The following is a 15,828-nucleotide window of genomic DNA, read 5'->3' on the forward strand; positions in this document are numbered from 1 at the left end:
AACTTTGCTCCCCTGCTCACTTTATCACATAGTGATGGAGAGTCAGATACCAATTTTTTTAATTTAATTTAGTTTTAATGTGCAACTTTCCAGTGGGTAAAAAAATGCAACATTTTCTCCTTCATAGCCTGACTCTTAGTAGAAGTACAGTAGAGAGGCAACTTATTTTGAAGCACATTGAGTAAGGCTTCCACAAAACCATGGCCAGCTATATGGTTTAAGTCATAGTGGACATCTCTAAGTTTTTCATCCTATATTTTTATTATAGGAAATAGACTGTCACAATCTACAAGGAAAAAGACAAAGTTGTTTTCCAACTACTAGCAAATAACTTTTGATTAAATGAGATATTGTAAATGAATAAAGATACTAAAAAAGTATTTTCTCCTTTATTTTATTTAATATTTCAGATTCAGTCCATCTATCCATTTACAACCCCTTTTTCTCATTTGTATACATGGGGTCAGGGTGTCACTTCAACAGTGACAATTTAGAACCAAGATTCATACTGCCAGGTGGCCAGCCCTTCTCTTTTTTCTTTCATACCACATGCTCACAGTCAACTATGGTCAATTTAGAGTGCCCAACCCACCTACTGCATGTCTTTGTAATGTGAGAGCAAACAGGCGCACCTAGAGAAAACCCACACAAACACAAATAGGGCATACAGACTCCACACAGAAGGCACTCCAGCTGATAAACTAGAGAGCCTCCTGCTCTGAGGTAACACTATCTGTTGCACCACTGTGACTCTGAAATATAACAGTGTCGCTTATACTGCAGTATTTTTAAAACTTTATGCATCACGTACTTCAACAGATAATGATGCTGGAAACCTGCAAATTTTACAGTTCGGCTGCCAATGTTTACCTGAAAATGGAAAACCCCACAATAGCCCTGTTGGAAACTCTGCCCATGTGGCACTACTCGATGAAGAATCTTTTCATTCAGTGTAAGGGAGGCAATAGCTGCTAAAAGCCAACAGTCACCTGAAACAGAATAATATGGAAACACAAATTAATCTGTGTAAGCAGGACTCTACAACCCTATCACATCGTACTTTTAATGACATTAACAATACATTTAAAGCAGTCATTTTGTGACATTAACAATACATTTAAAACAGTCATTTTATGCATTCCATCCATAAACTAAGACAAATATGTTTGCTCATTTCAAATAGCTTATATTACATATTATTTTGTTTTTGAAAATGAATCACTTTAAAGAGAACATCAAAGTGTGCTAAGAAAATATTTAGAGCATTCCTGCAAATACGTCACTAGCATCTGCACACAGTACTACACATATGGCTTTATGCCATGAAACAGTAGAAGAGCCAATGGTAAACATGCCAATAGATTAAAAAAAAGTTGTCAGTGACTGATATGCAGACATATCTCACTACTAATGTACACAATTCTTTGTTCTGTTCACATTGCAAGGAATATATTCTTTAAACTGAAGAGATGCAGACAAAATTTTCCAAAGGAATGTCAGTGTGTCATAACCTACCATATTAAAGAAAGGATAAAGTTTTTGGGTCTGTTTTATTCAAAAATGTATCAATTTATCACAGGCAGACTATGCTTGTCTTACAGATCACTTAAAGAACTGCAGGTATTATCGAGTGTTGAGAAAGTTCCTAATAATAGAACATTAAGAGATAATTTGGCATACAAGATAAGGTGGCCAAAAACAGGCCTCTTGAAATATATAATTATAAACTGTTTATTGCAAGCAAGTGGAATAAACTTCAACTAACTATTAAATGCAGTGCAAACCTGAATAAATTCAAAGAAAAGTACAGTTGTGTACTTACCATAAATGTAGATGTTAGAGTGTATTCACTGTTGCAGTCATTACACTTGTGTTATCCTGCTGGCAGGCTACCCGCAGTGGGCCTGAATTCCAAAGTCTTGGTCTGGCGTCGGTTGCTGTTGCCTCCTCCCTGACGTCAGTGCGCCAGGGGTATAAAAGATGCAGCCAATGCCATTTTCTTCAGTTTTTCTTGACCCAGATGTCAGGTGCCCCCAAACAGGGTAGGCTAAAATTATGTCAATAAACATGCATGCACTAAAGAAATCATTTCCTCCATCTACAAGCAAATACACCACATAGGTTGTATAGAATAGAGAAGTACAGATAAGACCCAGCGAAGGAAATGGGGATGGTGAGTGGGTAACCTGGACTGCAACAGTGAAAATACTCGAACATCTACATTTATGGTAGGTACACAACTGTACTATGTTCATCATGTTTCACTGTTGCAGTCATTACACTTGGGTTGAATCCCAAAGCTGAGGAAGGGTGGCTGGGGCTAAATTGGATTAGGAGAGGCTATGAGGCCCTGCAGAACTGCAGTGGCAAAGCCTGCTCTGGATTTAGAGTAAAGAGGTAAGTTGTAGTGCTTTGTAAAAGTGTGCACTGAACTCCAAGTTGCAGCCTCTAAGATGTCATTGGTTGGTACTCCTCTGAGAAAGGCTGCTGAAGTGGCTGCTGCTCCTCTGGTTGAATGTGGCTTAATGCCCTTAGGCACTGATTTGCCATGTTGTGAATAGGAGAAACGAATGCAGTGGCCTATCCATTTAGAAATAGTCTGCTTTGAGATGGCCTTTCCTTGTGATCCTGCAGCATATGCCACTAAACGTCGCTCAGTCTTTCTGAAAGCTTTAGTTCTGTCCAGGTAGAAGCGTAGCTGTCTGTGTATGTCCAAAGATTGCAGAAGTCTCTTACCCTTATTCTGTGGGTTTGGATAAAAGGTAGGCAAATTAATGGTTTGGTTAAGGGCTACACTGGACACTACCTTAGGCATAAATGTCGGGTTTGTCCTCAGAGAAACCCTGTCTGGATGGAAGAGGATAAAAGGTTCCACAGCCATGAGTGCCTGTAACTCTGAGACTCGTCTTGCAGAGGTTATTGCTAGGAGCAGAGCTGCTTTCCAGGATAAGAATTTTATATCAGCTGTAGAGGCTGGCTCAAAAGGAGGCAGTGTGAGTTTTTCCAAGACATAATTGAGTTCCCATGCAGGTATTGGTGCTCTGCTTGGGGGTCTTATGTTTTTGGCCCCTCTGGGGTACTGCCTTATTAATTAAAAAATAAGTGGTTCCATGTTGTAATGAGCTGAAATGGCAGATGGATCTTAACAGATGAAAAGGAAAGGCCTTTGTCCAGCATCTCAGTTAAGTAGTGTAAAATCTAAGGAATATTTGGAAGGAACATGTCAATTCCTTGTACCTGGTTCCAAGCACAGAATCTGTTCCATTTTTCTGCATAAGATTTTCTGGTACTGGGCCTCCTGGCCTCCAAAATAACATCCATCACCACTTTAGAGAGAGGTGTGTTCTGAAGGACTACATTATCCGCCATGCTGCCAGATTTAAGGTCCTGAGTTGGCTGTGCAGGATCTGATTGTTTTGTTGGGTTAGTAAGTGAGGAATTTGAGGCAATGTCCAGGCTGGATATTGAGACAAGTTCTTTAGGATTGGGTACCAGTGCTGGCGTGACCAGTCTGGGGCAATCAGTATCATTTTTGGCTTCTCTTGTCTGACCTTTAGGAGTACCTTGGGGAGGAGAGGCAGTGGAGGAAAGGCATATACTGTTAGGGCTTTCCAGCTGAAGGATAGAGCATCCACCTTCCATGCTTGCGATAAGTCCTTGTGCAGAATCTCTGTAGTTGGCAGTTGTGAGGGGAGGCAAATAGATCTATGTCTGGGCATACCCATTTCCTTATTATGCTGAAGACTTGTGGATCCAGTTTCCACTCGTGGGGATCCATGAGGTTTCTGCTTAGTTTGTCTGCCAGTGTATTTATCTTTCCTGGCAGGAATTGTGCTTGCAGGTGAACTTGATAAGTCAATGCTGTGTCCCACAAAGTCATGGCTAGTCTGCAGAGGGCTAGGAATGTGTGCCTCCCTGCTTGTTTATGTACCACGACTGTAGTATTGTCTGTCTTTATCAGCAGTTGTCCTGGATGAAGTAGATTCTTGAAAGCTGTCAGGGCATTCTGAACAGCTAGCATCTCTTTTTGATTGATAAGAAGATGCATTTGGCTTGCGGACCATGTGCTCTGAATAAATTTTCCTGCCATATGGGCCCCCCAGGCATAATCTGACGCATCTGTTGTTAATGTCTGCCAGGCTGTGGGTAAAGTGAATGGCTGTCCCTTGTTGTGGTGACTGGCCTGTGCCCACCATCAAAACTCCTGTTGCAGGCAGGGAATGAGGATAAATGTTTCCAGGTTGTTGCAATGTTGAGTCCAAACACTTTTTAGATACCACTGTAGTTTCCTCATATGCAGTCTTGCATATGGAATTAGAGAAATGCAGGATGCCATGAAGCCCAAAGCCTGCAGAATTTTCCTTGCAGACAACTGGGTCTTTGTTGCCAACATTTTGAAGCAAGAAGTCGGTTGCCTTTGTCTGTCTGGCGTGAGATAAGCCATCTGGGCAGTAGTATTTAAGCTTGCACCCAGGAATATTATCTCTTGAGAGGGTACTAGTTTTGATTTCTTTTCGTTTACTGTGTACCCTAAGCAAATTAGTAACCTTTTTACAAACGCCAGATGCTTTAGTAGAATGTCCTTGTTCTCTGTTTGAATAAGGCAGTCATCCAAGTAAGGATATATTTGAATTCCTCTCTGTCTGCAAAATGCAATTACTGGTGCCAGGCATTTTGTGAAGACCCTGGGCGCAGCAGATAAGCCAAAGGGCAGTGCAGAGAATTGGTAGTGCATTGAGCCAGCTATGAATCTGAGGTATCTTCTGCAAGATTGTCTGATTGGGACATGCAGGTATGCCTCTTTTAGGTCCAAAGTTACAAGCCAAGCCTTCTTGCCCAGCATGGGCAGAAGCTGCTGCAGAGTCAACATTTTGAATTTTGGAATGTCCAGAAATGTGTTTAGAATAGACAGGTCCAGTATTGGTCTCCAGGCTTTGTCCTTTCTGGGTACCAAGAAAAGTCTTGAGTAAAATCCTTGTCCCTGCTCTTGCTGTGGTACTCGCTGAATGGCCCTCATGTCCATGAGGGATGAAACTTGCTTTTGTGCCTTTGTCCATTGATTGTGTGGCAGGTCTGGCATACCTTTTGCCTATGACACTATATTCAAGACCCATTTGTCCTGGGTAATCATGTGCCAATTTTGTGAAAAAAGTGCTAGTTTTCCCCCTAAGGGGGTTGCCAAAAGATAAGTGCTTGGTGCTGCAGACGGAAGTCATTGGGACTGTTTCCTGTATGGCTGTGATTTGTCTTCTCTGCTTTTGGGGGTAGAAGCACCCCATTATTTAGGCCTGTATGAGCCTTGGGGCTGGGATCTGCCTCGGGGGCATCTGTATCTGCCTCTTTGTGGACTGTCTGACACTAGAAAGGACCAATTCTTTGTACGCCAGTTTCTGCTAAATCTGGGTGGCTGTACCTGTAAGAAATCCTTGACTGTTTGCATAGGTTTTGCTTTGTCCTCCATTTTCTTCAACACCTCTTCTGCTTTAACACCAAAGTATCATGCTGTAATGGAGCATCTAATAATTTTGCTTTAACATGATCGGGCATATTCTGTTCCTTTAACCAAGCATGCCTCCTAATGACAGAACCCGTAACAGCGGCCCTGCAGGAGGCCTCCATAGAATCAAAACCACATTGCAAAGTATGCTTTTCCATTTGTTCAGCTGCATGCAATAAATCCTGCATTTCTTTGTATTCTGCACATTCTGAATTTGTCAACATTTTCTGTTTAAGCAATGACATTAAATATTGATGATATTTAAGCATATGAAACTGACAATTTAAAGCCCTTACAGCCAAGGTAGCAAAAGTGTAAATCTTTTTCCCCCATCTGTCTAGTGATCTTGAATCCCTATCAGAGGGGATGAGGTTTTTTGCATTGGAAGCCTTAACCCCTTTGGGACCCTGAGAGATCATTTCTGGGTCAGCAGCAAGGTTTTTATATAGAAATGTATGTGAATCTGGAACCCTGTAGTATCTGTCTGGCTTAACAGATGCTGGAGGTAGAGAGTCAGGAGACAGGCCGGACTCTGAAAATACATCATCTACAATGTCTAAAACAGGCAGAATAGCAAGGGGCCTGTGCTGAGGTGGTAAAAGAAAATCTCTGAGCCTTTTCTTAGATTCTGAGTAATCTTGGCTCTCCCAGTCGAAGTTCTCCCTCATGGTATGCAGGGTTTCCCCCAAAAGAATAATCCTCAGGAGGAGAGGCTGAAGGGATAGATTCTCCAGCATCAGAATCCTCATAGGGAGGAACAGAGTATTCCTGTTCAGAAGAGGAGTCAGAGGAAATGGAAACCTGATCTGAAGATTCATATTCTGTCTCTTGCCTAGGCCTCTTTATCAGGAGGGGATGGGATTGCTGTACTTGTTTCTTTGTCTTTAGAGGTGCTGTAGCCTTTGAAGCTGAAGTGGTTTTTACATGCAACTGTGTAGGCCTGAAAACACCCTCAGAAGCTGATGCCTGCTCAGCGGCTCAAGACCCATCTGAGGGAATAGTTTCCGAGGGTCCAATACCTTGAGTTTCCAGTGGCCTAGTCGGCTCCACGTGGAAGTCGGAAGCGGCCTGTGGCTCTGAGGTACCGGGCGTCAGGGGCAAACCGGCGACTGGTTTAGAAGAAGCCTAGTCAGTTTTGGACCTCAGATGCCTGTCCTTTTCTTTTTCCTTGTATTTCTTGTGAATTGTGGTAGTCAGATGACTATCCGATGACATTGTGTAATTAAATCTTCGGCCAAAGTAGTGAAATGCAAAATCGTACCGATTCTTAATAGTGCGTTGGTTAAATCTAGCGCAAAACCTGCAATTAGCAACGTTGTGATCAGGGCCTAGGCAAGGAATTAAGAATGGAAGTCCTTATGAGGTATTTGCTTCCCACAAGAAATACAATTAACTTTTTCTGACATCGGTCTGGAGCAAGAAAAAAAGTTTCCCCAACGGGGTACTTAGCTTTAAATGAAGACTTCGGATCTGAAATTCGAACATGAAATTCTCAGGAGTCGGCCGACCGGCACTTGCGAACTGCTTTTGCTTTGGGCACCACGCGGCAAGAAAGAATGAAGAAAATGGTGTCGGCTGCATCTTTTATACCCCTGGCGCACTGACATCAGGGAGGAGGTGACAGCAACCGACGCCGGACCAAGACTTTGGAATTCAGGCCGACTGCGGGTAGCCTGCCAGCAGGATAACCCAAGTGTAATGACTGCAACAGTGAAACACGATGAACATCATTAGATTTGAGGCTGGGATCATGCATCTATTCCACCAATGTGGAGTTTGAGTTCTAGCGTAGCTCAGAGGCCTGAACACAGTTAAAAGCATGAACTGTGCTTATGCACTTCTAAAGGTTTCAGAGAAGTGCGAATTGAAGTGGAAATATATTTCTGTGGGTGTTGGGGTTCTTTGTGCTGTGGTATTATCCCATCAAAAGTGAACAGCAGGTTGAAGAAAGAAAAAAGGACGGATAGACAAGTTTCTCTCATGCAATCTTACTCTTAGGGGTTGTATAATATTATAGCAATAACCCACAGTTGGTTGTGGGTAATGCTGGATTTACAAATGGTTGGTGTGGTTTGGCCAGGAGGGTGAAGCCAGAGTTACCAAACAAAGCCAACTGTGTGTAAATCAGCATTACCCACACCCAGCCGTGGGTTACTGCTATTATACAATGAAATTATTTAAGAAAAAATTACTTGTTTCTTAAATAATGTCCTTGTGTAACAGCCCCATCGTGCTGCTTTTTTGCATTTTTCCCCAGTGTCCTGGGGTTTTCTTGATGTACTGCGCATGCATATGGGACTTGCACTGCCATGCTTACATAGTACATCAGTGCTGTGTAAAGGAAGCAATGGAGAAAGGAAGATTTCTTGCTTTTTTTTTTTTTTTTTGTACTTTTTAATTGAAAAAATGAAATCAGGTGACTTGAAACATACAGGAGAGATGGAGCAGAGAAAATATAAGGATAATTGGGTATGTTTCTCTAGTTTTGCATAATGCACCTGATTATCCTTGTATTTTTCTCTGTCCAGTCTGTCTCGTTGTTTTGAAATTTCTGGTTTTTATAAGTGTATTTTTTTTTTAATTAAATTAAAGCAAAGTAGAATTTCCACAGCATATATTAATAGAAGAAAGTCTGGGTGGCCAGACTTTTTTCCATTGGTATATGCATTTACAATGAGCACGCTGGTTGGGCTTACCCAATCAGCATGCTCATATCTGAATGTTAATGGCCAGTCATTGTATAATATGCATTTTGGTTCTCTGCTACAGCCATTACACTAGAGCTGATTGCAACACATTCTGCACATACGGCTTGGGGCTCATACATATGGGTTAACAAGTCATGTCATGCTTGTGTTCAAAGCAGTGCAACTCCAGAAGAGAGCCATTTGTGAAAGTCAGATAATTCTCACAACCAATGAAGAACTTATTTACTCAACACTCAGCCTGAAACAAAAAAAATTGCATCAAAAGAAGATGTGCTGGTTGTTCAATGAGCCTTCTAAATAATCCGTTTAACAATCTGTCTGGAAATCACAACCATCCCCGCAAGGAGTGGGTGAAATACAGACATTAAATCAAAAATAATGAGTGCAGATCAGTACTGTCTGTCGAGTCCCACTGCATTAGTGGACTATTTCAGTGAATATTGCATACTTCCACAAGACTGTGCAACCTTGGAGGATTTCAAATTAAACAAATTGTGTAGAGCTGAACCTGCCTGGATGGGGCTGTGGGAAGGCATCTCACCCACATATTTAGGGCTGCTAAGGCATTTTTTCCTTGACATTGATGAATTTCCTTTTGTGACATTTTGCCCCCACTCTTGCCAACAATCAGATCCTTTGTCCTTTCTTCAGCCCATTCCTTCCTTACCAGGTGACAGCAGACCAAGAGGGGTTATTATCAGGCAGCAAACACTGGCATTCCAAGGTTTTTTTTTCTTTTGATCCCCTTCTTTAAATGCATGTCTAGACAAGACGAGTACAGGGAGCGATGTGTAATGGGCTGTCTATGGATGACATCCTCCTTATTTACAAAAGGGGTTTTCCCCTCTAAGCAGGCCTTCCCTTCACTTTGAGGCATAAGTGGAGGTCTCTCTGGGTCTCAGTCAGGGAGACTGCACCAACCAGTGTGTCCAACTGTCGCAAATCAACCAGCCCAATGAGAGGTGAGAAGATTATTCCCCTTCACTCCTCCCCCTCTGCCCAACTCCTCCACTGCATGGACCGCTGACCGGGCTTCATCCTTTTGTGCCATGGAGTCAGGCTCTTCTGTTGATGAATTCTGACAAAATGGTCCCTCAGTGCATGTTTCAAGGAAATGAACACTCACTTTAGTCTAGTACAAATATCAATTTCAAAATGGTCGATCTGCATAATACCATACATTTTAGAGAAAGAACTGTTCAGTATAAAAAACTAGTAAACAACTCTAAAATGAATGGATCCCACATACATGACCACAGATCATATAAATGCAAGCTTTGTAATCCTAGTAATCACGTACACTGTTACACATGACCTTGGAGAAACTGAAATATATATTCCCTTAATCTCTGAAGTCACAAGCCCCTGCTCAGATGAAACAATGACGGCACAGTGCTGCAGTGGTAGCATTGTCACCTCACAGCAAGAGGTTCTCCAGTTTGACTCTCAGCTGGGCTGGAGTGCTTTCTGTGCAGAGTCTGCATGTCCTCCCTGCATTCGTGTGGGTTTTCTCTGGGTACTCGTTTCCTCCCACGCTACAAAGACATGCGCCTGGAGCATTTCTCCCGGGGACTTTGCTGAAAATTGTCTTCGTTCCAAGTCAGACTTTCCCGGTAAACAAATGTTAAATAAATAAATAAAACATTTCAACAGTGAATGCAACACTCACGTTAGTCATTTTGATTTGTACAGATTTGCCATTGTTGAACAGCAGTAATGAATACACAATTCTCAATAACTTAAAAGAGAGCTCATTACCAGCAAATACATCTTTGTGTATACACAAAGAATAAACTAGCATTTGTCAATGCTAACTTTCACTGCAGAATAACTGTAACAACAGCATTTAAATATATGTGGCCAATTACAAACAAGAAGATACGAGGCAGCTGGCAAGGAGAAATTAAGGTAATCCCCCTCCATTGCACTTGCAATGTTAAATTACATTAGATGTATGTGTATTGAGCAAAATAATTATTTCTTGAATCAGATACTCCCATTGCTGCCTGCATGTGGTACCAAATGAGCTGCTCGGTAAAGTGGGTAGTGATGAAGCAATGGATGGTTTTACAGAATTATGTACTAAGGAAGTGATGAAAACGGGAAGACCATGTGGGATAGTACAATTCCTTTACCAATGGCCGATATGGAGGAAAAAAAGAGAGGAAGAGAGACATATTTTGGCCCAGAAAAGCAGGGTATTTACTTTGATTTTGTTTTTTACCAAGTGAAAGTAGATACTGAGAGACTGGTCAAGCCACAGCCTTATGTACTTGAATGAGGAAGGATATGGTTTGTGTAATGGCATCGTTTAAGTCATAGCAATTGGACAGTCTTTGTCAAGTTCCAGAGAACACAGATTTTGTTTTATTGGGGTTCAGCAGTAGCTTGTCCAGGATTAGCCAATGCTGAGGATCAACTTGGAGGTGAGAATGGATTTTTCAGTGGAAACGCTTGACCTTACATAACCTCATTAACACACAGGAGAAGGTGGAGATTGGAGGGGAGTTTGTTAAAGAAAATGGAAAATAGAAGGGATGAAAGATTGGAACTGTGGGGGAAACCTTTGAAAAGTGAGACAGGCTGGAGAGTACTTCACCAATTTTGACTCTGAAGTGTCTGTTGTCAAGAAAACTTTGGAATGAGGGGAAGGGAGTCATTGTTAACACTGATGTCTATAGGAGCTTTTAAGAGAAAGGGGTGACTGATCATATCAAAAACTTTAGTTAGGTCAATGAAAAAAGAGCTCTAGTGATGCTACCAGAGTCCATGCTTTGTAAAACATCATCAGTGAGAGTAAAAAGGACAGTCATAGTACTACTACCTTGATAAAATTTAAATTAAGACCTATATAAACTATATAATACCTACCCAACCTTAAAGTATTAAAGTAATTTAAAGTTTTAAGGTATTAATTAATATTTTAAAAGTTAAATTAATACCTACTAACAAAGTTACTCTGTCACATGGTAAGTGGTATGAAGACAAAACAGGCACATCTATACCTACCACAGTGGCAGCAACCTGTGCAGATATGGTAATGAGTTGGTGGGGAAAAATATAACTCTAGGAAAAACACTTGTTGAAAGGTTAGAGTACTGGAAGAGTACATAGATTACATAATTTTAAAATGAAAGGAATGGAAATGGAAAATGCACATTTACATTCATGTATGCATTCAGTTGTTTGTTTTATTTTCTTAATTATATAAATGTGATGTCCATCAGTTCAAATCGTTAAGCAATATGCCAATGTGAATGTGTTACGAATATGTGTGGGTTCAAATCTCAGTGTAGACTACTGAGTTAGGGTTGGTATAATGGTTAAGGCTTTTACCTCATAAATACAAGGTGCATGATTTCATTTACTCTGTTTGTTACTACTTCCCCAATATCTCTGATAGTTTGGGCATTACTTTCAGCATCTAACATTCCCCCCCACATGTCCTCTAGAAACTTCCTAATACAGCACCCCAACAAACATCAATGATGCATACGGACACAATTCACAGGTTCATAGGTATATACTAGGCTAATGATCACCAGGGCCTAGCCGTATAATCCAACCCAATTGTGCCCCTATACTTTGAGCATTTATTAGGAGGGGGTATGTTAGGATGTTTACAGAGGTTAAGTTGGGGGTATTACTGTCTACGTCTATTTATCAGAGACATGGGGGCCAGACCAAGGGTGAATTTCTGATTTCCCATCCACTGGTCATTGTTACACTTGAATAGGATTTGGGATAGACTCTGCTTCACATGGACTGGGAGTTTGTTCCAAACCGTTGGGATCTTCTGAGACAGATCTGTCTTGCCAACATGTCTTACTTATGTCACAAACAAAATTTAAATCCTTGAATCTATTGGCTCTGACCCTTTTCATTTTCAAATGTGCAGAAGGTCCATCTGAGCTGGATCCGAGGATGCCTTGTATGTCAAGCACAGATTGCCTCTCAGTAATCTGTAGGAGACAGGAGTATACAGATAGGGTTTTAAGGTAATTTGTATAAGATATGTTTATACCCTGGATTCACCTCGCAAGGATCCTTTTATGGGTATTCAAACTGTTGAATATGTCTGGTCAGTTACATGCCAAAGGGGGCATTAAATGTAATGCTGGGCCTGATAAGGGACAAATAAAGTGGTACTATGACTTCTATAGGCTTGAATGACATGCTCTTACTTATAACATGGGTAACACAATGATTTTCTTACTACCTTGGCCACATGTTGGTCAAAGGCCAGATAACTGTCTATATATATGTTCAAAGATCCGATTACTGGCTCAACTCTGAGGGATGTCTTCTCGATTTAGTAATTAACCTCGGCAGTTTTTCCAAAAGGCACTATAATGCATTTCTTTTCATCGAGTTTTAGTCTATGACTTTGGCACCAGTCATTTGTCTGTATTAGACCCTCTTGTAAGATGTTTCTCATTGGGGGGTGGGGGGGGTGGATCTAGGATAGCTCAAAATTTGCAGTCATCTGTGAACTTAGTGAGTCAAAGGCCCTTGAGCTTAGCCTTTACCTTTGAAGACGTAGATGCCAAATAGAAGTGGTCCCAGCAAGGAACCCTGAGGTACCCCACTGGTGACCAATCTCTCAGTGGAGGTGACATCACCAGTCCTGACTTCTTGGCTCTTGTTGTGAGCCAGCTGGAAATCCAGCGAGTTATGAAGTTATTTATTCCCCGTGCAGTGAGTTTGTCAACAATACCCAAGTAGGCCATTGTATCAAACACCTTAGCCAGATCCAGGTAGGCAGTATGCACCATTTTACCCTCATCCATTGTCTTAGTGACCTTCTGAAAGAAGTCCACCAGGTTTAATAGGCATGACATTACCTTGACAACGCCAAAGTGAGTTGGGTCCAATGTCTGAATGGTTGCCTAAGTCTTTGATCGTTTTCATGACAATTCATTCCATGGCTTTGCATATTAGACTTATAAGACTAATAGGCCTGCAGTTTATGGAGACAGTTGACGGTCCACCCTTGTGAAGTGGGATAATCGTTGCAGTCCTCAATTCTCATGGCACAAAGCCTGTTTTCAGGCTATGGTTGAAAAGTGACTCAAGTGGAACTGATAGGTCATGTTTCAAGGTATTTAGGAGGTATCAGGTGTTACTGCCCGTCCCCATCAAAGCTGTGTTTTTAGGTGAAGTTTGAGCTGAATCTGTCAGACAGCAAATTTGCTACGTTGCTGTGCTCATTTGGTTGGGTTGGGTTGCATGGCTAAGCTTACAAGGCCCTGGTGGTCATTAGCCTAGTATATACCCACGGCCAAGGTAGTAAGAAAATCATTGTGTTACCCATATATATCCACAAACCTATAAACATAGATTATTCCAGTTTCTCTTCGGAAGTGCACTGTTGAAAAGCACATTTCTTGTCTACATGTTCTAATAAAAATGATGGAAATTCAGAAATAACCTTTTTTTTATTTTTTATTTTTAATTTTCCAAGTCTTTTGCATTTCTAAAGCCATGATGGGAATGGACTCCATTCCTAAGTCAAAGTACGATTTAAGTTCATGAAAATAGTATTGTTCCAATCTTTGATGTTAGCCAGAAGTGCCCTTCGCAGCACCTGCAATGTGTCCAGTAATGACTCTTGCAATTCATATGGAGTTGCATGCATCGGGAACATATCCAAGTACGATTCTAAATTCTTTTTTTTATAAGACAGTTGCTCCTACTACTATTGGAACAGTCTGGTATCCTCCTTCCACATTCCCCTTGTTTTTGCCTACAAATCCTAGTACTTTACGACTGCGTGCGTCTCTGTACACAAGACACTGTAGTCACTGGATGTAGCAATTTCAATGATCAATGCTACTTTTGCCCTCTTTTCATGGACTACTATACCTGGTTTTCTCGCATCCATTTTTTGAACTGTTGGTAATGGGTGATTCCAAGCGATACAAACCATCACGCTTTGTGGTTCACGTTTCCAGTGTTTTTCAGCTACTTCAATATTATGTTTGCATATTCCCCAGTGTAACAGTCTTGCCACATTATTATACCTTTCAGTACACAGTCCTTCTGCCATAAGTAGATCACAACCAACAATATGTGCGACTGTTTCCAATTCTGTTTTACAAAATTTACATCTGTCTGTTTCTCGCACATGTTCCATGGACTCTGTAAACCAACATGTATGTAAGTCCACTACCTTGGGCTGCCAATATTAACCTTTCATCTTTTGGTTTAAATTCACCTCTCCCTTAACCATTTCTCTGCTCGATCCAGATCAACATGAGGTTGTTCCAAGAGTTTTCTACCCTTGCAACTGTATTTATGCATTTTCCACATTTCTTGCCTTCTCATCTGATCCTCACCTTATATTCTTAATTTTTTTTGACACATTCAGTTGCTGCTTTATTTTTATCTACTTCTGGTTTGATTTCCATTCCTGCTCGACACTGATATGCTTTTGCTAAAGTAACAAAATCTTAGACAATGTGGACATTGCAATATTCTTAAAGTTTTTTGTAAGCAAATTAAATACATCAATTCAGTTGATCACCGATTGCATGTTTTTACTACAAGAAAACAGCTATAAATTCAGACTGCAAGGTACATGATATATTTTGATTGACAAAGTGTTTACAAGAGTTAGAGATTTTAAATGGCATAAGAAATCATAGTCAGAACAATGCTCCACATAAACATCTGTTACTAGAAAAGTAAGAAAGGTTATACAACAAGAAAAGGGAGGAGTAAAGTACAGTTTTGTACCTACCATAAATGTAGATGTTCGAAGATCCACATTGCTGCAGTCCTTACACTTGGGTATACCGCTGTCCTCGGGTATAAATGCGCATGACCTATCCTCAGTCTTTTCTTGCCCCAGATGTCAGAAGACCCTAAACAGTGTAAAATCAAAAACCACCAAACACTAAACACCCCTGCACCCAAACTATGTACAACTTTAACAAATATATAAAAAGAACCAACCTATCCACACTACCACCCCAAACACAGAGGGAAGGAGGGAGGGTAAATTACTGCAGCAATGTGGATCTTGAACATCTACATTTATGGTAGGTACAAAACTGTACTATGTTCTTCATCTCACATTGCTGCAGTCCTTACACTTGGGTAGATTCCCAAAGCAGAGGTAAGGGAGGATGGCAAATCAAAGAGAAGCAGGAAAATGCCCTGTAAAATAGCAGTGGCAAAACCAGCCCTAGATTTAGAGTAGAGAGGAAGGTGGTAGTGCTTAGAGAAAGTATGTACTGAACTCCAAGTAGCTGCCTCCAAAATATCCTTAGTTGCCACCCCCCTTAGAAAAGCTGTAGAAGTGGCAGTAGCCCTAGTGGAATGAGGCCTAATCCCTGTTGGAATCTCCTTGCCATGATGGGAATAACAAAAGGCAATGCAAAACCCAATCCACTTAGAAATAGTTTGTTTTGACACAGGCTTGCCCTGAGAACACAAAGCAAAAGAAACAAACAACTGCTGAGACTGCCTGAAACCCTTAGTCCTGTCTAAGTAATAAGCCACTGCCTGTGTACATATAAAGTATGCAAAATCTTTTCTCCCTTATTTTGGGGTTCTGCATAAAAGGTAGGTAATGAATAGTTTGGTTTAAAGACACACTTGAAACCACCTTAGGCATAA

The 15,828-nt window shown here is 41.0% G+C and overlaps 1 protein-coding gene across 1 annotated transcript in view; it reads right to left on the reverse strand.

Annotated features, from left to right (window-relative positions):
• CAPN1 (calpain 1) overlaps nucleotides 1-15,828 on the reverse strand; it is a gene marked incomplete in the record, with an annotated part of 860,468 nt that overhangs the window by 496,161 nt on the left and 348,479 nt on the right. Inside the window, 1 exon segment of the mRNA XM_044075847.1 lies at nucleotides 871-989. Within this exon segment, the coding sequence (XP_043931782.1) occupies nucleotides 871-989 (119 nt within the window).

This window comes from Protopterus annectens, chromosome 6.part1 (assembly GCF_019279795.1).
Source record: "Protopterus annectens isolate FY-2018-M chromosome 6.part1, PAN1.0, whole genome shotgun sequence".
NCBI classification, from domain to species: Eukaryota; Metazoa; Chordata; order Ceratodontiformes; family Protopteridae; genus Protopterus; species Protopterus annectens.